The sequence below is a fragment of the Callospermophilus lateralis genome, chromosome 14, assembly GCF_048772815.1.
Source record: "Callospermophilus lateralis isolate mCalLat2 chromosome 14, mCalLat2.hap1, whole genome shotgun sequence".
Classification (NCBI taxonomy): Eukaryota; Metazoa; Chordata; class Mammalia; order Rodentia; family Sciuridae; genus Callospermophilus; species Callospermophilus lateralis.
In genome coordinates this window covers 80,342,829-80,363,336 of record NC_135318.1, presented here as the reverse complement: position 1 = coordinate 80,363,336, position 20,508 = coordinate 80,342,829, and the positions used below count along the sequence as shown (strand labels likewise).

General features: G+C 45.2%; 1 protein-coding gene across 3 annotated transcripts in view; it reads left to right on the top strand.

The window, feature by feature from the left end:
* Positions 1-20,009, top strand: part of Usp39 (ubiquitin specific peptidase 39) — a 35,338-nt gene extending 15,329 nt beyond the window's left edge. For 2 of the 3 annotated variants that reach the window (XM_076833573.1, XM_076833575.1), the window contains 7 exons: positions 278-355; positions 2,486-2,553; positions 3,089-3,277; positions 6,842-6,984; positions 17,112-17,247; positions 18,629-18,715; positions 19,588-20,009. In XM_076833573.1, coding sequence (XP_076689688.1) covers positions 278-355; positions 2,486-2,553; positions 3,089-3,277; positions 6,842-6,984; positions 17,112-17,247; positions 18,629-18,715; positions 19,588-19,635 — 749 coding nt within the window. In that variant the 3' untranslated portion in view covers positions 19,636-20,009. The remainder of the gene's footprint in view (positions 1-277; positions 356-2,485; positions 2,554-3,088; positions 3,278-6,841; positions 6,985-17,111; positions 17,248-18,628; positions 18,716-19,587) is intronic. The other variant, XM_076833574.1, reaches the window with a different exon arrangement.
* Positions 20,010-20,508: the final 499 nt, after the last annotated feature.

Sequence of the window (20,508 nt, the reverse complement as noted above, 5' to 3'; positions counted from 1 at the left end):
GGGCACTTAGAAAAGGAGAAGTAAGACATGATTGGTGAGTAGGTAAGGGGACTTGGGGTGATAGGAAGTGACACCCACACTGGGGTGGTAATGTTGGCTCATTCCCAAGGGCAGAGGTCATAGTCTCTGAGCACGTGGTGGTAGTCTGTGGCCTGGCCAGGAGCATCTTGGTCTGAGGGCCTCTTCTGGGAGTGGGTAGCAGGACTGCAGTGTGGCCGGCTGTGGGCTTCCCCTCCTGCCTCCAGTTCCCTCATGTTCCATGCCTCCTTTTCCCCAGGAGACGGAGTCGACTTTCTGTCCTGGTTTCTGAATGCTCTGCACTCGGCCCTGGGGGGCACAAAGAAGAAAAAGAAGAGTAAGTCTTGTTGCTTATAAAACAGCTGTTTTTCTTTGCTGGTCCATCTTTGAAAAACTACAACTTCATGTCCTCTTGTTCTTAACTGTTTCTCTCTTTTGTGGGGAGAGGGTTGGGATTTATTTTATACACCAAATTTTATTCTTGAATAGCTCCTGTCCATAATTTTTTAATGTTAGAATATGATAATTATGTCCAGTGGTATTTTTCTTTTTTTTTTTACTTTTTGTGGTCCTGGGGGTTGAACCCAGGTTTCAGGTGTGCTTAGCAGGTGCTCTGCCACTGAGCTACAGCCCCAGCTGTTCCTGTGGCAGAAGTGCCTGGAAGACAAGTCAAGTGAAATGCAAATCCTGAACATTCTCACTCGTGGGAGCTGAGAGAGTCTGGTAGCAGAGAGTAAAGAGTGGTCGCCGGAGGCTGGGGCAGGGTGGAGGGTGCAGCTGGACAGGAGGAGAGCGTCTGATGCTCTTTGTGTAGCATGGTAGGGTAACTGGGCAACAGCACTTCACTGTGGGTTTTGAAGTAGGCAGTGGAGAGAATTTGGAACGTTCTTACACAAAGAAATGGTATGTTTGAAGTAATAGTTATACCAGCTGTCCTGATTTAATCATTACATACTGTATACATGTTCTAAATTGTTATACTGTACAATTATTACGTGTCAATTAAAATTTCTTTTAATGATGCAGGTGCACCACAAAAATAAAAATAACTTTTTAGGTCAACTTGTCTGTTTCACTTCCTCACATGCTAATCTGATTTATTCCTGTTTATAATAAGATTTTTTATCAGGAATGGATACAACAGTGCCCCAGAAATCCTGACCCAGTTTCAACACGCAGGATAGCATGTTATGGACCCCCAGGCTCTTGCCATTGCAAGCAATAATGTGGGTGGTGGCCTGGCCTTTGAGTTGAAGGTTAGAGCTGATTCGCTGCCAGTTCTTCACGTTTGCTGGACCTGTACTTGGAGGCAGGAGGCTGGCCTGCTGGGGTCCCTGCTAGGGTCCGAGACCTACAGTCCCTGTGCCACTCATTGTCTTCACTGGCTTGGGGGTACCTGCACATCTATCAGCTCAAAGGCTGCAGAGCTGGGCCAGCCATTGTAGAGACCTAGGTAGACTTCTTGACTTTGGAGTTGAGGGCTCTGGAGGTGTCCTGCGGGCCTTGTACTCTCTTACTTGAGGCCTGCCCCACCTGGTGTCTTCATCTTGTGCATGTCTTCTGCATCCTCGCCTTATGTCCTGGGAAGATTCTAGGACCCAGTGTGCTTGATCTCTCTTTGCTTTGCTTCTACTCTTTTTAAAATATTTTTTTGATGTTAATGAACCTTTATTTTATTCATTTATTTGTATGTGGTGCTGAGAATTGAACCCTGTGCCACACACATGCTAGGCAAGTGCTCTACCACTGAGCCCCAGCCCTAGGCCTTTGCTTTTGCTCTTGCCCATATCTTAGTCTGTAGTTTTGCTTTTGTGTCCAGTGTAGACTGGACTTTATCTCCCTTGTGGGCAGCATATAGTTAGGGCAGTTCCTTGGTTGGGCCCTGTTTGCTTGTGAAAATACACACACACACACACACACACACACACACACACACACACACACATTCAGTACTGGGAATTGAACCTAAGGGTACACACACACAAATTCAGTACTGGGAATTGAACCTAAGGGTACTCAACTACTGTGCTACATCCCCAACCCTTTCTTTATTTTTTGAGACAGGGTCTCACTAAGTTGCTGAGGCTGGTCTCAAACCTGCAATCCTGCTGCCTCAGCCTCTCGGGTTGCCAGGATTGTATGGATGCACCACTGTGCCCAGTTGCTTATGAATTTTTTCTGAGTCATGCATCTTCAGGCTCTGTGAATCATTCATCATTTCATGCTTCTCTCATGGGCCAGGCCCTGACTTGGAGGGCCCACGTGCCTTGGGTAGGATACACATGTGATCACTTCCACAACAATTATGAAAGTACCGCATGGTGTCTATTTCCCAGGGAAGCTTCTGTTTAGGGAGGGCTTCTTTGGGTCTCATGCTGGAAGTTGCAGGTTTATTTCAGAAATTGCGATGTGTTTCTGACATGCTTCCCAGGCTCACAGTGTTTGTGCTTGCCTTTTGTTTGTGCAGCGATTGTGACGGATGTTTTCCAGGGGTCCATGCGGATCTTCACTAAGAAGCTTCCCCATCCTGATCTGGTGAGTGGGTGGAACCGGTTTAGGACTGATCTGTGTTGCCTGAGTGGACTTGGGAGAAGCAGAGAGACACTTGGAGGATAGAGGTGGCCAGAGCCTCTGCTCAGGTCCCTGTGGGGTGACTGTGGGCTCTGGAGGCAGGGGCTGGGGAAGCATGCTGGAGGGAGGGCCTGGCCCCAAGTGTGCTGGTGTTCTGAGAAGGCTCAGCCATGTCTCCCCTACTGTCACAGAGCCTTGGGATAGTCTGTCTATGAGCAACGTACCCAGAAGAGGCTGTTTTGTTTGTTTGATTGGTACTAGGGATAGAACCCAGGGTGTTCCACACTGAGCTGCACCCCAGCTGGTTTATCTTATTTTGAGACAGGGTCTTGCTAAGTCCAGGCTGGCCTCATTCTCCCAGGCAACTGGGGTTATAGGTGAACGCTATCACCCCTGGCGAGCTGTGGATTCTTGAATAGTCATGGACACTGCCCAGGCTCTGGCACCTGCTCTGTGTGCTCACATGCCTTCCCTCCTGTTTCTTCTTGCCTGTTTCTAGCCAGCAGAAGAGAAAGAGCAGCTGCTGCACAATGATGAGTACCAGGAGACGATGGTGGAGTCCACGTTCATGTACTTGACGCTGGACCTTCCTACTGCCCCGCTCTACAAGGACGAAAAGGAACAGCTCATTATCCCCCAGGTGCCGCTCTTCAACATCCTGGCCAAGTTCAATGGCATCACTGAGAAGGTAGCCACGTGTCCTCCTGTGCTGCCAGGCTTCCCTCGCCCTCTTGACTTCCTCATCTTCCCGCTCTCACTGCCTAAGGCGTGGGCCTGCGGGCAGTGCTCTTCCACTGGGCTGTACCCCTGCCCATCATTTTCTTTTTGTACTTGAGCGTTGCCACTTGTATGTGATGCATTTGTTATAAAGTGTGTCGTTTTGATTAGGCTCCTGGATTCCCTGGAGTCTCGGCTCTTAACTCACGTGCCCCCTTCTATGTCTCTTCTATCCCTCCGAGCTCCCGCCTCAGATGTGCTTCAGAAATTCAAAGGCAGGAAAACACGCCATCTCTCTCTCTCTTTTTTTTTTTTTTTTTTTGGTACTGGTATTGAACCCAGGGGCGCTCTATCACTGAGACACACCCCAGCCTTTTTTTTTTTTTTTTTAGTTTTTCTTTAAGCTTACATAATGTCAAGATTCCCATGAGACCTTAGTATTGATCTAAATTTATTCTTTTTTTTATATTTATTTTTTAGTTATAAGTGGACACAATATCTTTATTTTATATTTATATGGTGCTGAGGATCGAACTCAGTGCCTCAAGCATTCTAGGCGAGCGCTCTACTTCTGAGCCACGACTCCAGCCCCTCATTCTTGTTTTAATAATACTAGCGTGGACTAGTACAGACAGTTTCTTCTGGCTTTAGCTTTTAAGCAGATACAGAACTATAATATGTTTACAGATGACGTACAGAACTTTTAACTAATTGATTAATAGTGGTGATGTAATATTATTATTTTTTTTCTTTCCTGGTACTGGAGATTGATTGAACCCAGGGTGCTCTTACTATTGAGCTGTATCCCCAGCCTTTTGTATTTTCATTTTTCTTTTTTTGTGGTGCTGGGTATTGAACCCAGGGCCATAAGCATGCTAGGCAAGTGTGCTATTGCTGAGCCATGTCCCAGCCCTGCCCTTTGTATTTTTTATTTTCAGACAGGTCTACTAAGTTGCTGAGACTGGTCTTGCCCTCACCATTCTCCTGCCTCAGCCTCCTGAGTCATTGGGGTGATAGACACGTGCACTGCATCTGTCACGAAGCTGTTTCTTAGTGTTCTAAACCTTCATCTGGATGATGGCTGCATGCATGTCGCAGAACGGCATGGGTTAGGACCTCATTCCTTTTTGAGGCCCAGTTACATTCCATTGAGTGAACATGCTGTATTTTGTGTATTCATCAGCTGGTGGGCTTTAGGCTGGTTTTCACCTCTCAACTGTTAGTGCTGATGTCAACACTGGTCTGCAAGTTTCTATGTGGGCGTGTTTTCCCTTCACCAGGGCACATGTTAAGAAGGGGTGCTGCTAGGTCATGTAGCAACTCTGCATTCAGATGTTCGAGGAGCTGCAGACTGTGTCCCAAGAGCCTGCACCACTTTCTTTACACTCCTACCCGTAACTTATGAGGGCTCTGTTCTTCATGTCTGCACCAACACCTGTCACTTACTGTCATTGATTACAGCCAGTTTTTCAACAGACAAAGGATCTGAAAGAACACTTCACAAAGATGATATACAAATGGACAACAAATATATGAAAAGATGTTCAACAGTAATCAGGGAAATACAAGATCATGTGTCATTTTAACGCTGAATAATATTACATTGTGTATATATACCACAGTTTCTTTATCCATTCATCTACTGAAGGGCATCTAGGTTGGCTCCACAATTTAGCTATTGTGAATTGAGCTGCTATAATCATTGATGTGGCTGTGTCCCTATAATATGATGATTTTAAGTCCTTTGGGTATAGAGCAAGGAGTGGGATAGCTGGGTCAATGGTGGTTTCATTCCAAGTTTTCTAAGGAATCTCCATACTGCTTTCCATAGTAGTTGTACCAGTTTGCAGTCCCATTACAATGTGTGAGTGACTGTACCTTTTCCTCCATATTTTCTCCAACACTTACTATTGCTCGTATTCTTGATAATTGCCGTTCTAACCAGAGTGAGATGAAATCTTAGAGTAGTTTTGATTTTCATTTCTCTAATTGCTAGAGAAGTTGAACAGTTTTTCATATATTTGTTAATCGATTGCATATCTTCTTCTGAGAAGTGTCTGCCACATGTAATTATTTATGTGTGGTTTAGGTCTTCCATTTCTCTGTTGATCATCTGCCTGGTTTTTCTATTATTGAAAGTGGGGTATTGACATTTCCAACTTTTTTTGGTGGGATGGGTACTGGGGATTGAAGCCAGGGGCACTTAACCACTGAGTCACATCCCTAGCCCTTTTTATTTTTTTATGTTGAGACTGGGTCTCACTGAGTTGCTTAGGGTTTTGCTAAGTTACTGAGGCTGCCCTCAAACTTGTGATTTTCCTGCCTCTGCCTCCTGATTTGCTGGGATTACAGGTGTGTGCCACCACGTCCAGCTTATCTAATTTTAAATGATACAGTGGGGTTGTCCTTGAAGGGGTCTGCTGTTCCTTCTTGACCTTGCTCCGAAGGAGGAGGCTGTCACTGGTGCTTTCTTTTTGATTATTATTAGAATTTTACTAACTTAAGCATTAATTTGATAATTTTATTTTCTCTTTATTAAGGATAAGAATTTATTAAAAACAGATTCATGTCCACCATGTTTTTGGTACAGGGATTGAACCCAGGGGAACTTAACCACTGAGCTTCATCCCCAGCCCTTATTTGTATTTTATTTATATACAGGGTCTCTCAACTGAGTTGCTTAGGGCCTTACTGTGTTGCTGAGGCGAGATTCAAACTCATGCCACCATGCCTGGCTCATGTTCTCCAGCTTAAAAGCCCCTTGGGCTGGGCAGATACCCCGTTCCTTTCCTCAGTAAGATCTTAGGAAATATGGCCTGGCAGATGCTTTGACCCATAATTCAGGAACTTTTTTGTTTGTTTGTTTTTTTGGTGCTGGAAATGAAATCTGGGCCTCATGCTTGCCAAATACACACTCTCACTGAGCCACACCCAGCCCAAGTTTTGGGATCTTTGAAGAGGGAGAAGTGTGGGAAGATGGTAACCACCTCTACTAGACATGTGTGGTGAGGGCTCCTCACTGTGGGAAGGCCAGGAGGTCCTGCCTTGCTTGGTGGTCACCAGCTTCAGCAGGGCCTCTTTCCTCTGGCTGCTTGGCTTCCTAGATAGCTGGTGCCACGGCATTGTGGTCGTAGTTGACAGAGTGATCATACACTAACTGAAGCAACCCATTGTCAAGGTCTTTTTAATACCACTCAGCTGAATTACTGGCCTCAGCCAAGTATCTTCAGAAGTCTAGGTATGAGGCAGAATTATATTTAAAAAAAAAACAACAACACATCCAGCAGCTTGGGAGGCTGAGGCAGGAGGATTGTGAGTTCAAAGCCAGCCTCAGCAACGTATTGAGGCCCTAAGCAACTCAGTGAGACCCTGTCTCTAAAATACAAAAAAGGGCTGGGGATGTGGCTCAGTGGTTAAGCACCCCTGCGTTCAATCCCTGGTACAAAAAAAAAAAAACAGAAACAAACAAACGAGCTCATGACCCTGCACCAGCACCTGTGGAACTCTGGCACTAATGCAGTAATTCCATTCTCAGGAATATAAGACTTACAAGGAGAACTTCCTGAAGCGCTTCCAGCTCACCAAGCTGCCTCCCTACCTGATCTTCTGTATCAAGAGGTTCACTAAGAACAACTTCTTTGTGGAGAAGAACCCCACCATTGTCAACTTCCCTATCACGTGAGTGCCTTCCTGCCTGGCTCCCTCTGAGGGGCGGGGCTCCTTCCCCATCCTTCTATTGTTACCTGGGGACTGCCTGTGTTGGGGTTGCCAGGAGTAGAGCCTGACCACTCTGCCTGCCTTGGGTCTCACTGGGGGGGTGCTGATCTTGAGGGACCGTGAGAGGATGTCTGCCTGCAGGCAGCCTGCTCTTGCCTCTGGATGCTGCGACTCGTCCTGCAGCATAGGGAAGAGTGACTGGGGCTGCCTGGGCTCCGTCTGCTGCTCGCCTGGCAGACTCTGGCACCGGGAAGCTTTAGGCTCCAGATGGCCTGCCCTCATGGAGTCTGCCCCTTCTCTTTTCTTCCCAGACATCGACATCTAGACTGCCCAGTTTCTTCCTGTGGATGTGAAGTTGTGACGTTCAGTTTGTCATTGCAGTGTGTTTTTATGAAGCATTGCACTTGAATGGGAAATTGGGAGGAGTTATACCCAAAGCTTCTAGTTTGCTGCCTTCTAACTTGGAAAGAGCTTGGGAGGTACCTTGGGGGTCTTGAGTACACAAGAAATAGGGTTCTTCTCACTGCAGAGAAGTCTCTGAGAAGGGGAGGAGACTGCCCGGGATCGGACCAGGCCAGGCGAGCAGGTGCAGAGAGTGCTGGGCAGAGGGTCAGGGAGACAGTTGCGTGGGCATATGATGTCCAGCTGGGTGGTCATTTCTCAGGTGTTCATTTCTCAGTCTTTATTTTTCTAAACTTTCACAAAGGAGTTTGGAAGCTGTTAGTGGACAAAGGCTTATCTCCTTGTTTCTTTCTCCCTCTGCCTTCTTCCATTTCCTAGTCCCCCTGTTAACACAGGACTGCCAGTTTTTTCCTTTGAAGATAGTTCTAGTTGTTAGCTCTGTGTAGTTTTTAAGAGAATGATGTCTAAAATTCAGAGGCCTGAGTTCTGGGCTGCCCTAGTGGTGACCACAGAGAGGTCATCTGCCTGTTTTCTGCATGTATTCTCTCAGCAACTCGGTGAGGTCCTTAGCAATCTTGTGAGACCCTGTCTCAAAATAAAATAAAAAGGGATGGGGTTGCAGCTCATTGGTAGAGTACACCTGGGTTCAATCCCTAGTACCACCAGCACCACCACCCCCCAAAAAAGAAAATTACTGTGAGACAGGATTTTGCTAAGTTGCTAGGTTGAACTTGAACTTGCTATCCTCTTGCCTTAGTCTCCTGAGTTTTGGGGATTGTAAGTGTGCACCACCACACCCTGCTGGGATAACTTCTTAACGATAATTCCAAGGGAATCTTTTTTTCTTTTCCACTCTTTGTCTTCCTGTTCTTCACTCATATCTTGTTTGTGTGACAAGTAGAATCAGTGGGGGACATGAAACAGATTTCTGCTATCTCGAATGGAACCACAGAGACACTTTCTTTGAAATTCTGTGGATCAGGTTTTGCTTTTTTTTTTTTTTTTGTAATACTTAGTTGTATTACAGAATGCATTTCAATTCATCATACACAAATGGAGCGCAACATTTCAATTTTCTGGTTGTACACAGTGTAGAGACGCATCATTCGTGCAAGCATACAGGTACCCAGGATAATGATGTCCATCTCATTCCATCATCTTTCCTACACCCCCAACCCTTCCCCACCCTCCCCTTTGCCCAATCCAAAGTTCCTCCATTTTTCCCATGGCCCCCCACCATCAGCATCCACTAATCAGGGAAAAAATTGGGCATTTAGTTTTTTGGGATTGGCTTACTTCACTTAGCATAGTATTTTCTAACCCCATCCATTTACCTGAAAATGCCATAATTTTATTCTCTCTCAATGCTGTAGTAGTATTCCATTGTGTATATATACCACAGTTTCTTTATTCATTCATCTATTGAAGGGCTTCTAGATTGGTTCCACAGTTTAGCTGTTGTGAATTCAGCTACTGTAAACATTGATGTGGCTGTGTCACTATAGTATGCTAATTTTAAGTCCTTTGGGTATAGACTAAGGAGTGGGATAACTGAGTCAAATGGTGGTTCTATTCCAAGTTTTCTAAGGAATCTCTATACTGTTTTCCAAGGTGGTTGCACCAATAGGCAGTCCCATTAGCAATGTATGAATGAGCCTTTTTCCCCACATCCTCACCAACGCTTATTGTTGCTTGTATTCTTGATAGCTGCCATTCTAACTGGAGAGAGATGAAATCTTAGAGTAGTTCTGATTTACATTTCTCTAATTACTAACATTGTTGAATACTTTTTCATGTATTTGTTGATGGCATGTATTTCTTCTGAGAAGTGTCTGTTCAGTTCCTTGGCCCATTTACTGATTGGATTGTTTGGAGGTTTTTTGGTGTTAAGTCATTTTGAGTCCTTTATATATCCTGGAGATTAGTGCTTTGTCTGAGGTGCGTATGGTAAAAATTTGCTCCCATTCTGAAGGCTCTCTCTTCACCTCACTGATTGTTTCTTTTGTTGAGAAGAAGCTTTTTTTAGTTTGAATCCATCCCACTTATTGATTTTTTAATTTTATTTCTTGTGCTTTAGAAATCTTGTTAAGGAAGTGGGTGTCTAATCTGACATGATGGAGATTGGGGCTTAATTTCTCTTCTATTAGGCACAGGGTCTCTGGTCTTATTCCTAGGTCCTTGATCCACTTGTTGAATTTTGTGCATGGTGAGAGATACAGGTTTAATTTCATTTTGCTGCATATGGATTTCCAGTTTTCCCAGCACCATTTGTTAAAGATGTACATTTTTGGTGCCTTTGTCTAGGATGAGATAACTGTAATTTTGTGGGTTAGTCTCAGTGTCCTCTATTCTGTAATATCACTGTATGTGTCTATTTTGGTGGCATCCCATGCTATTCTTGTTACTATTGCTCTGTAGTATAGTTTAAGGGCTGGTATGGTGATGCCTCCTGCTTCACTCTTCTTGCTAAGGGTTGCTTTGGATATTCTGAGTCTCTTATTTTTCCAGATGAATTTCATGATTGCTTTTTCTGTTTTATGGGGAATGTCATGAGGATTTTGATTGGAATTGCATTAGATCTGTATAGTGCTTTTGGTAGTATAGTCATTTTTACAATATTAATTCTGCCTGTCCAAGAACAAGGGAGATCTTTCCATCTTCTAAGGTCTTCTTTAATTTCTTTCTTTAGTGTTCTGTAGTTTTCATTGTAGAGGTCTTTCACCTCTTTTGTTGAGTTGATTCTCAAGTATTTTATTTTTCTTGAGGCTATTGTAAATGGAGTAGTTGTCCTAGTTTCTTTTTCAAAGATTTGTCACTGATGTACAGAAATGCCTTTGATTTGTGGGTGTTGAATTTTATATCTTGCTACTTTGCTGAATTCATTTATTAATTTTAGAAGTTTTCTGGTGGAATTTTTTTGATCCTCTAGGTATAGTATTGTGTCATTGGCAAATAGTGATAGTTTGAGTTCTTCCTTTCCTCTCTGTATCCCTTTAATTTTTTTGATCTAATTGCTCTGGCTAAAGTTTCAAGGACTATGTTGAATAGAAGTGGTGAAAGAGGGCATCCCTGTCTTGTTCCAGTTTTTAGAGGAAATACTTTTAATTTTTCTCCATTTAGAATGATGTTGGCCTAGGGCTTAGCATAGATAGCTTTTATGATGTTGAGATATGTTCCTGTTATCCCTAGTTTTTCTAGTGTTTTGAACATGAAGGGGTGCTGTATTTTGTTTAATGCTTTTTCTGCATCTTTTGAGATGGTCATATGATTCTTATCTTTAAGTCTATTGATGTGATAAATTACATTTATTGATTTCCATATGTTGAACCAACCTTGCATCCTGGGATGAACCTCACTTGATCGTGGTGCACTATCTTTTTAATATGTTTTGTATGTGATTGGCCAGTATTCTATTGAGATATTTTGTGTCTTTGTTTGTTAGGGATATTGGTCTGAAGTTTTCTTTCCTTGATATATCTTTGTTTTTGGAATCCGGGTGATATTAGCCTCATAGAATTAAGTTTGGAAGGGTTCCCTCCTTTTCTATTTCATGGAATAATTTGATGAGTATTGGTATTAATTCTTTTTTGTAGGTCTTATAGAACTCAGCTGAGAATCCATTTGATCCTTGGCTTTTCTTGGTTTGTAGGCTTTTGATGGAGTCTTTTATTTCCTTGCTTAAAATTGATCTGCTTAAATTGTGTACGTCCTCCTGATTCAGTTTGGGTAGATTATATGTTTCTACAAAGTTGGTGCCATTGAAATTTTCTGTTTTATTTGAATATAAATTTTCAAGATAATTTCTAATTATCTCCTGTATTTCAATAGTGTCTGTTATAATGTTTCCTTTTTCATCATGAATTTTAGTAATTTTTTTCTCTCCTTCTCTTTATTGGCATGGCTAAGGGTTTATCAATTTTACTTATTTTTTCAAAGAACCAACTTTTCGTTTTGTCAATTTTTGAATTGTTTCTTTTGTTTCAGTTTCATTGATTTCAGCTCTGATTTTAATTGTTTCCTGTCTTCTGCTTTTGGTGTTGATTTGGTCTTCTTTTTCTAGGGCTTTGAGATATGTTAGGTCATTTATTGACTTTTTATCCTTTTAATGAATGAACTGCATGGAATGAACTTTCCTCTTATTCCTGCCTTCATGATGTCCCAGAGATTTTGATATGTTGTATCAGTGTTCTCATTCACTTCTAAGAATTTTTGTTATCTCCTCCCTGATGTCTTCTGCTATCCATTGCTCATTCAATATCATGTTATTTAGTCTCCAAGTGTTGCAGTAGCTTCTATTTTTTTTTTATCATAGATTTCTAGTTTCATTCCATTATGATCTGATAGAATACAAGGTAGTACCTCTCTCTCTTTTTTTTTAATTTGCTGAGTTGCTTTGTGGCATAATATATGGTCTGTTTCAGAGAAAGATCCATGTGCTGCTGAGAAGGAGGTTTATTAACTCATTTTGGATGAAATATTCTATATATGTCTGTCAAGTCTAAATCATTGATTGTATTATTCAGCTCTATAGTTTGTTTAGCTTTTTGTTTGGAAGATCTATCCAGTGGTGAGAGAAGTGTATTAAAGTCACCTAATATTATCGTATTGTGGTCTGTTTGACTCTTGAACTTGAGAAGAGTTTGTTTGATGAACATAGATGCTCCATAGTTTGGGGCCTAGATATTTATGATTGTTATGTCTTGTTGATGTATGATTCCCTTAAGCAGTATGAAATGTCCTTCTTTATCTCTTCTGACTAACTTTGGCTTGAAGTCCACTTTATCTGATATTTGGGTGGAAACCCCTGCTTGTTTCCAAAGACCATGTGAGTGGTATGATTTTTTTCCATATTTTTTTCAGTATGTAGATGTCTTTTCCTATGAGATGAGTTTCTTGAAAGTAGCATATTGTTGATTTTTTTAATCCAGTCTGCCAGTCTGAGTCTTTTAATTGATGAGTTTAGGTCATTAACATTCAGAGTTATTATTGAGATATGGTTTGTATTCCAGGTCATTTTTGTTTATTTTTGGCTTTTAATTTGAGTTTGTTTCTTTGATTGGATTTTCCTTTAGTGTACTTCCTTCCTCGTTTTTCATTTTCTCCTCATGGAATATTTTGCTGGGAATATTCTGTAGTGTAGGCTTTCTCATTGTAAATTCTTTTTTCTATCATGGAAAGTTTTTATTTCATCATCATATCTGAAGCTTATTTTGTTGGATATAAGACTCTTGGTTGGCATCCATTTTCTTTCAGAAATGGTATATGTTGTTCCAGGATCTCCTGGCTTTGATGATCTGGTTTGAGAAATCTGTTGAGATCTGAACTGGTTCCCCCTACACGTAATCTGAAACTTTTCTCTTGCAACTTTTAAAATTCTATCCTTATTCTGTATGCTAGGCATTTTCATTATAATGTGCCTTGGTGAGGATCAGTTGTGATCTTATTTATTTATTTATCTATTTATTGTGGTGCTGGGGATTGAACCCAGGGCCTCGTGCATTTGAGGCAAGCACTCCACCAACTGGCTGTATCCCCTGCCCATCTGTTGTGATTTTGTACATTTGATGTCCTGTAAGCCTCTTGTACTTGATTTTCCAATTCATTCTTCAAGTGGGAAATTTTCTGATATTATTTAATTGAAGAGACTGTACAGCCCTTTGGTTTGATTCTCTCTGCCTTCCCCTATCCCAATAAATCTTAGATTTGCCGGTCTTTTCATGTTGTCCAATAATTCTTGGAGATTCTGTTCATGGTTTCTCACCACCTAAGCTGTGTGGTCACCTTTATTTTCAAGTTATATATTTTGTCTTCTTTACCTGAGGTTCTATCTTCCAAGTGATTTTAGTCTGTTGTTGATGCTTTCTATTGAATTTTTTATTTGGTTTATTGGTTCCTTCATTTCAAGGATTTCTGTTTTGTTTTGGTTTTTTTTTTAAGAGTCTCTGTCTCTCTCTCTCTCTCTCTTTTGTCTTGTGGTGCTGGGATTGAACCCAGGACCTTGTGCATGTGAGGCAAGCACTGTACCATCTGAGCTATGTCCCCAGCCCCTCTTTTTTTTTTTTTTTTCTTTTTTTAATATCTATTTTTTAGTTATAGGTGGACACAATATCTTTATTTTACATTTACGTGGTGCTGAGGATGGAACCCGGTGCCTCACGCACACTAGGCGAGCACTCTACCATGAGCCCCAGCCCCAGCCCCGCCCCTCTCTTGACGGGATCTTTTACTCCTCTCCTGTCTCTGTGTTGGGGTGGCCAACTGCTGCCTGTATTTGCTCTCTTGATTCATTCTTTCCTTGGCAGACGATCTTATTTATTTATTTATTTATTTATTTATTTTTTAAAGAGAGAGAGAGAATTTTATTATTTATTTTTCAGTTTTCTGCGGACACAGCATCTTTGTTTGTATGTGGTGCTGAGGATCGAACCCGGGTCGCACACATGCCAGGCGAGCGCGCTACCGTATGAGCCACATCCCCAGCCCCTGGCAGATGATTTTAATTATCTACATTCTGAACTCCTCTGACATTTCGTCTGCTGTGCGGTCAATGGAATCTGTTAGTGCATTAGCTGGTGTGTTTCCGGCACTTTCTTCCCTTGTTTCTTCATACTGTCTGGGTGTCTTCCTCTCCAGCAATGTGGATTTGAGGTATTACTGTTCCTACCTTGTAATCTTGTAGTGTCCCTGCAGGTCACCCACACCTTGCCTGCAGGGACCTGGGCAATGGCATTGTAGGTCCTGGCTCTTGTCGGGGAAGGTCATCCCACATTGACTGGTAGATGGGGTAGAGCGCCCGTGGTGCGTGCACAGTCGCTTTGCTCCTACCTCGCGGCGGTCTCTGCTCCTCCTTGGATGAGATGTTATTTCAGAACTAGCCTTCTGTGAGTGGCCACAGTCACCAGCCTGTTCCTGGTAGCGGTGTGGTGTTGGCTGCAGGGCAGCCCCCAGGGAGGACTGTGGACAGCCGCCTGCTCAGTTGCACAGAAGCTCCCTACCCATTTTCTTCCATGAGGGCCGGAGCATGTTTGTTTCCCCACCAGTTGCATTTGGTACTTTGGGATTGACTTCAGCAGTTTACCCTTCAGAAAGTTATCTGGAGCAGTGAAGGAATGGATGGCTTCCTAACTTGGCAGCCTTTAGGGGCATCGCTATGTGTGACAAGTTCTGGAAACCCATTCTTTAATTACTTCACACATTGGAATTACTTTGAGAATAATTCTGTGTGGTGATCCAGACATCCCTCCTTCTCAGAAGGACCCGTTTCTTGCATCAGTCTTCTGTGTTCTATTCGTGACACATTCTCTGTTGGAGAATCATCCGTCTTCCAGTGGTGGGTGTGGTGCCCTCTGGTCACTGGAGATGGAGTTTTCTGTGTGCAGGTTTCAAGTTTCACGTTCAGCTATCTAGTCCACAGGAGACTGTTGTCCAGCTGGATCTGTTGTTATGGTGGGAGATGTACTTTGCTCCTTTGCCCGCTTTCTGAGCAGTTCTGGTCCAGCCTGAAATGTGAGAGTAAACACTGCTGGGTCACCCAGCTCTAGATGGCAGTTCAGACTGAACAGGAACACCTGGGAGTCCGCTCTTGGCAGCCTGCAGGCAGATGCTGTCTAGCTCACGGACTCTCTTAGGATGCGTGTTAAAGTCAGGTTTCACAGTGTGTACTTCTGTTGGCTGTCTGTGTAGTCTACAAGATGCCGTCTACCATTAGAAACAGCTCCCTGCATAGAGAAAGGTCCAGAACAAAGCCACACGCTTGTTTATTACCATATGGTTCATTTTTAAAATCCCTTTGTGTTATTGAACTGTGGACACCCAGGCGTAGACTAAATTCAGAGGAAGAAATGTAACTGGATGTGACAGGCTAGGGATGCAGAGCTCTTAATGAGTGTGGGGGAGGCCTTGGGTCAGGCACTGGACATGCCACCATTCGTGGTTTCTTGTGAGTCCCCCTCGAGATGGCACTGCTGTGTTTCATGTTATGAATGGTAGCATCAGGACGATTTTTCAGAGATTAGAAATGTGATGTCATCTTATTTGTGCCTTGTATTTTATGAATATTTTGCAGGTTCCAAAATGATCTATTTTCCCTAAAATTACATAGCATGTTGGTGTTCTCTCTCTCTCTCTCTCTCTCTCTCTCTCTCTCTCTCTCTCTCTCTCTCTCTTGTGTGTGTGGTGCTAGGGATTGAACCCAGGGCCTTGTGCATGCAAGGCAAGCACTCTATCAATTGAGCTGTATCCCCAGCCCAAGCATGTTCTCTTAATATTCATCTTAACTGCTGGGCACAGGTGGTGCACGCCTGTAATCTAGCACGTGGGAGGCTGAGGCAGAAGTATCATAGGTTGGAGACCGGCCTTAGCAATTTAGCAAGGCCCTAGGCAACTTAGTGAGATCCTATCTCAAAATAAAAAATAAAAAGGACTGTGATATAGCTCAGTGATAACATGCCCTGGGTTCAGTTGCCAATACCGCCCCCCACACCCACACACACAAGAAATATTCCTGTTAACCGTTCTGTTAAACTGTTTGAAAGTTCTTAATAGTTGACAATAAGCATTTTGGGTGGGGCACTAAGGACTTTAACACTGACCTACATCCGCAGTCCTTTTTAAAATTTTTTTGAGAAAGGGTCTCACTGAGTTGCTGAAGGTCTCGCTAAGTCGAGAGACTGGCTTTGAACTGGAAATCTCCTGCCTCAGCCTTGCGCATTGCTGGACTCCAGATGTATGCCACTGTGCCTGGTGATAGTAGGTGTTCATTATAGCACTTAATTTGCAATAAAAAAAACTGATAGAATTCAACACAAAGTCCAGGATAAAGTTTTATTCTAGGTATCAGAGTTTTATTCTTGATATCAAGAATGCTGTCCACATTTGAATGTGAAGTTTCAGATATTAAAAACAAATCTAATGTCTCTGAGTCCCAACGGGAGGAACCTAGTCAGTTTCTTTTGGCAATTGGAATGGAGAAACTTGGAACCTATGGGTGGTCAGGGTGTGGGTCAGGTAGAGGAGAGAAAGCCAGGTGCAAATGAGAGAGAAAGTGCTAATGGCAGGAGGAAGCAGAGCAGGGCATCGGCTCCTTGGACCCTGCTCCTTCCTCAGTGCCTGGCTTCAGGTGCCATTCCTGTCTGAAACCTGAACACGTTCCCTTTTGTGCCGAAGCTACCTTAGTGGGTAGTTACTTGTAACCACTTGGCAACTTACTTGATTGAAAGAAAAACAAGAAAGTGAGGTCTTGAAAGTAACTAGAAAGTCTGACATTCTGCCTGGGTGTCATACTGAGACTGGGTGACAGGTGGCAATGTCCATCCCATGTGTGGTGCTGCTGTAGTCCTGCGGCTGCATGCCAGGTGGGTGGCTCACACCTGCCGTCTCACTGCTCCTTGCGCTCCTGGAGGGGACAGTGATCCTAGCCCTGGTGATGAAGATATTCACGGTGTGGCCCTGAGGCTCGTGGTTCTCGAGGATGTCGGTCGAGTCAGGCCTGTACCTAGAAGATGCTTTTCCTTCACAGTCTGTCCTTGTTGGCAAGTTTTATGATGCCAGCTGACCTAAGCGTCCAGGGCTCTGGGAGCCTGCCCACAGCTGGGGTCCCAAAATGGTCAGCAGCTTTGTGGCCCCTATGTGGACAGTCCCCCTGACTGCAGCTTGCTGTGTTGTTCTGCTTTGTCTTCCCACCACAGGAACGTGGATCTGAGAGAATATTTGTCTGAAGAGGTCCAGGCAGTGCACAAGAACACCACCTACGACCTCATCGCCAACATTGTGCACGATGGCAAGCCCTCTGAGGGCTCCTACCGCATCCATGTGCTGCACCATGTGAGTGGCCAGCACCTCCTGCAGGAATGGCGTGCCCCTTAGGCACGGCCTGCCCTTGGGGGACGGCATTGAGCATCAGTCGGTGGTTTAGGGTGGTGGGCAGGCTGGGGAGCTTTTTAGAACCCTGAAGCCTGGGCTCACCCAGGTCCACCAGGTGGGGGCCAGTGGTGCTGCTGGAGGTCCCACAGTGCACTGGATGCCCTGCCACAGAGACTGTGGTCCAGAACGTCCTGCCAAGGTTCAGAGACTCTGGCTCCTGGAGGTGGAGAGAGGCATGGTGCTGTAGGTCCCTGGAGGTTCTGGTGAGCAGCCAGGGTTGAGACCCTGTCTCCACCAGAGCCCCAACTGGCAGAGCGGGTTCTCAGCCCAGGCGTTAGCATCCCTGAGTGCAGTGGGACTGTAGAGGCTCAGCCTCCTCAGCCCACGGAGCTAGAACTTGCACTTAACAGATCTGATCTTTAGGAATTCAGACTTCAAGAAGCACTGGGTTAGAGACTTTTTTTTAGCTCACGAGTTTGTGAATTCGTCTCAAACTGAAAACAGAAAACATGAACTGAGATATATTTGGTATCAGATTTTTAGCATAAATTGTTCTAATCCGATTAGCCTCTTGGAATGTGGGTTTAATAATCACTATGTGTGTTTATCAGTGCTATTCTGAGTGCTAGGACGCATACCCAGTGCTTCCTGTATGTCTCATTTCTGTCCTTACACACAAACCCAAGGCAGATGTAGTCTCTTCTCTACAGATAAATCGAGGCTCAGCATTGAGTAATTGTCTGAAGTCAGCAGAGCTGGGATTTGGTCTTTGGTCTCAGAGCACAGGCCATGGCCAGGGGCCCGAGGCTGGCTGGCTTGCTGTCCTCTGTCTGCACTCTTGGAGTATCCAGGAGGTCTGCCATGTCTGTTCTGTCGTGCTGCTCTCAGACAGTGTGAAGGTGCGGCAGGAGGGCTGCTGCAGGAGCTGCCTGGCTCTGGAGCACAGGGAAGCCTGTAGTGAGGTAGTCTCACTGGTATTGCTGGAGCTGCAGGCCAGCGTGGCAAACAGTGACCCCCAGAAACACTTCCCTTGACCTTCTTTGCTGCTCTTCTTGGGGGAGGTTCTCCTCCTAGCCAACTCTGGCCCCTCCTGCCTGAGTGTGTCTGCTTTGTCCTCCGCACAGGAGGAGATAGTGAGGGTGAGCATGAGAGGCAGCCTCTTCCTGCTCTTGGCATCTGTCCAGTTTCTTCTTAGGAGGTGGGCAGGGGTATGTGAGCCTCTGCTGCAGGAGTCGAGGTGGCTGAGTCCTGCCCTCCTCCCTTTGCCTCTGTGGCAGGGTCTCATGGCTCTGGGGTATGGTCCCTTCCTTCTGCACTGACACAAACTTTCTGCTGTCTGCAGGGCACTGGCAAGTGGTACGAACTGCAGGACCTGCAGGTGACGGACATCCTGCCCCAGATGATCACACTGTCAGAGGCCTACATTCAGGTGGGTGTGGGCAGAGTGGAAGTGTACTGAGAAGGAGCCCCAGGAGGTTCTGAGAGAGGCTTAGCTGATTACCTGGTCCAGAAGGTCAGTCAGGTTTTCAGAAGATAAGAGTAGGGGAGTGTGAGAATCTGTGAGTGAGCAAACCGGGTTGCGTTTGTGGCCAGGTTCCTGAGCTCTGCCCAGGGCCCCGACACAGTCAGTCAGCACTGTGCTTTGTCCATCTCTGTTTTGGAGTGCTGACCATGTTATTTTATTTATTTATTTATTTTTAGAATGAATTTTTTAATATTTATTTTTTAGTTTTTTTCGGCAGGCACAACATCTTTGTTTGTATGTGGTACTGAGGATCAAACCCGGGCCGCACGCATGCATGCCAGGCGAGCGCGCTACCGCTTGAGCCACATCCCCAGCCACTGACCATGTTATTTTGACTGCTCCAGTGGAGTGAGTGCCTTCGGGGCAGGGTCTTCCTTTGTAACTACTCTAGTTAGAAGATAACAGAGGGAAGACTGAGATGTGAAAAGCCGTGCCTTTGTAGAAGAGAAGGAGTGAGTGTCCGTGAGGTGACTGTCTCCTCTGTGGCTTCCTCCTGGGTTGAGACTTGGCCACGCCTCTTTTGGGCTGTGGGGTCTTTTGGGGCCTGGGACGCTCCTAGGGCCTTGGCATTTGAGTTTTGCTCTACAACTGAGCTGCACTCCCAGCCCCTGTGGGTCCTTTTTTAGAAAGGAGCTTTGAATGGAAGGTAAGAAGAGGAGAGGCTGGGTGGGGTGGGGGAATAGGGACTGAAGGAATGTCCTGGCCTATTGGTGGCCGACGCGTGGTTGGGTGCCAATTGCCCGCTGCGGATGGAGAAACGTCCTCTTTCCTGACAGATATGGAAGAGGCGGGATGCTGGGGAGACCAACCAACAGGGGGCGTGAGGCGGGCCAGCTTCCCCCTGAGGACAGCCCAGTGAACAGGACCGAAGTGGAGCCAAGCAGAGGCAGGCTGCAGGTGCCGTGGGTCCTGGCTACACCACGCATTGAGGGGCCCTCCACCAGTCCTGTAGAAAGCACTTCTCCCTCCTTCCTGCCGTCCTCTCAGCTGCAGCTGGCTGAGTGCTTTGCAGGTGGCTGTCCTTTCTCTTTAGCAGCTGTGCACTGAAGGGTGGATGATTCCTTGTAGACGTCGTCGAGCCTCAGGATTGTGGGAGTCATATCATGAAGCCAGTCACGCCTTCTCCTCCAGGGAGGTGGTTCTCTGTGTTCCCTTAGGTCCTATGGGTTTTTGGATGGATTAAATTCTCTGTTTTTAAGCCAGCCTTCTGTCCTATGTGCGTCACCCGCTGCTGGAGGATGGAGGCTGACTTGCCTCCTTTCCCGTCTTCACTAACTGCCTGTGCTGCGGCCTGTCATCTGGCTCCTGTCTCCTCCTGCCCACTCGAAGGTGGTGTCACCTGGGATGCGTTTTTCTCTAAGTCTGGAAGTGATAAGTTGTTACTGTGCTGGACTTGGGTGGGAGGTCCAGACTGCAGCTCAGCCCTCCTAGGGAGTTCTCAGAAAGCCTCGGCCAGGCCAGCGCAGCGCCCAGAGCAGGACTGCCAGTCGGGAACTCAGGCAGACATGGCCTTGCAGGTGGGCCTGGCGGCTGGACCTGGGTGCTGCTGCAGGTCCACGGGAGCAGGGAGCCTTGCACACAGCGGTGGGCAGCCAGCCACTCCCATGGAGCCACAAGCACGCTTGCTGTGCCCGGCACTGTCCTCCTTCCCCTACCTCGCTGGCAGCCTTGGGAATCCTGTTGAGGCTCATATCTTC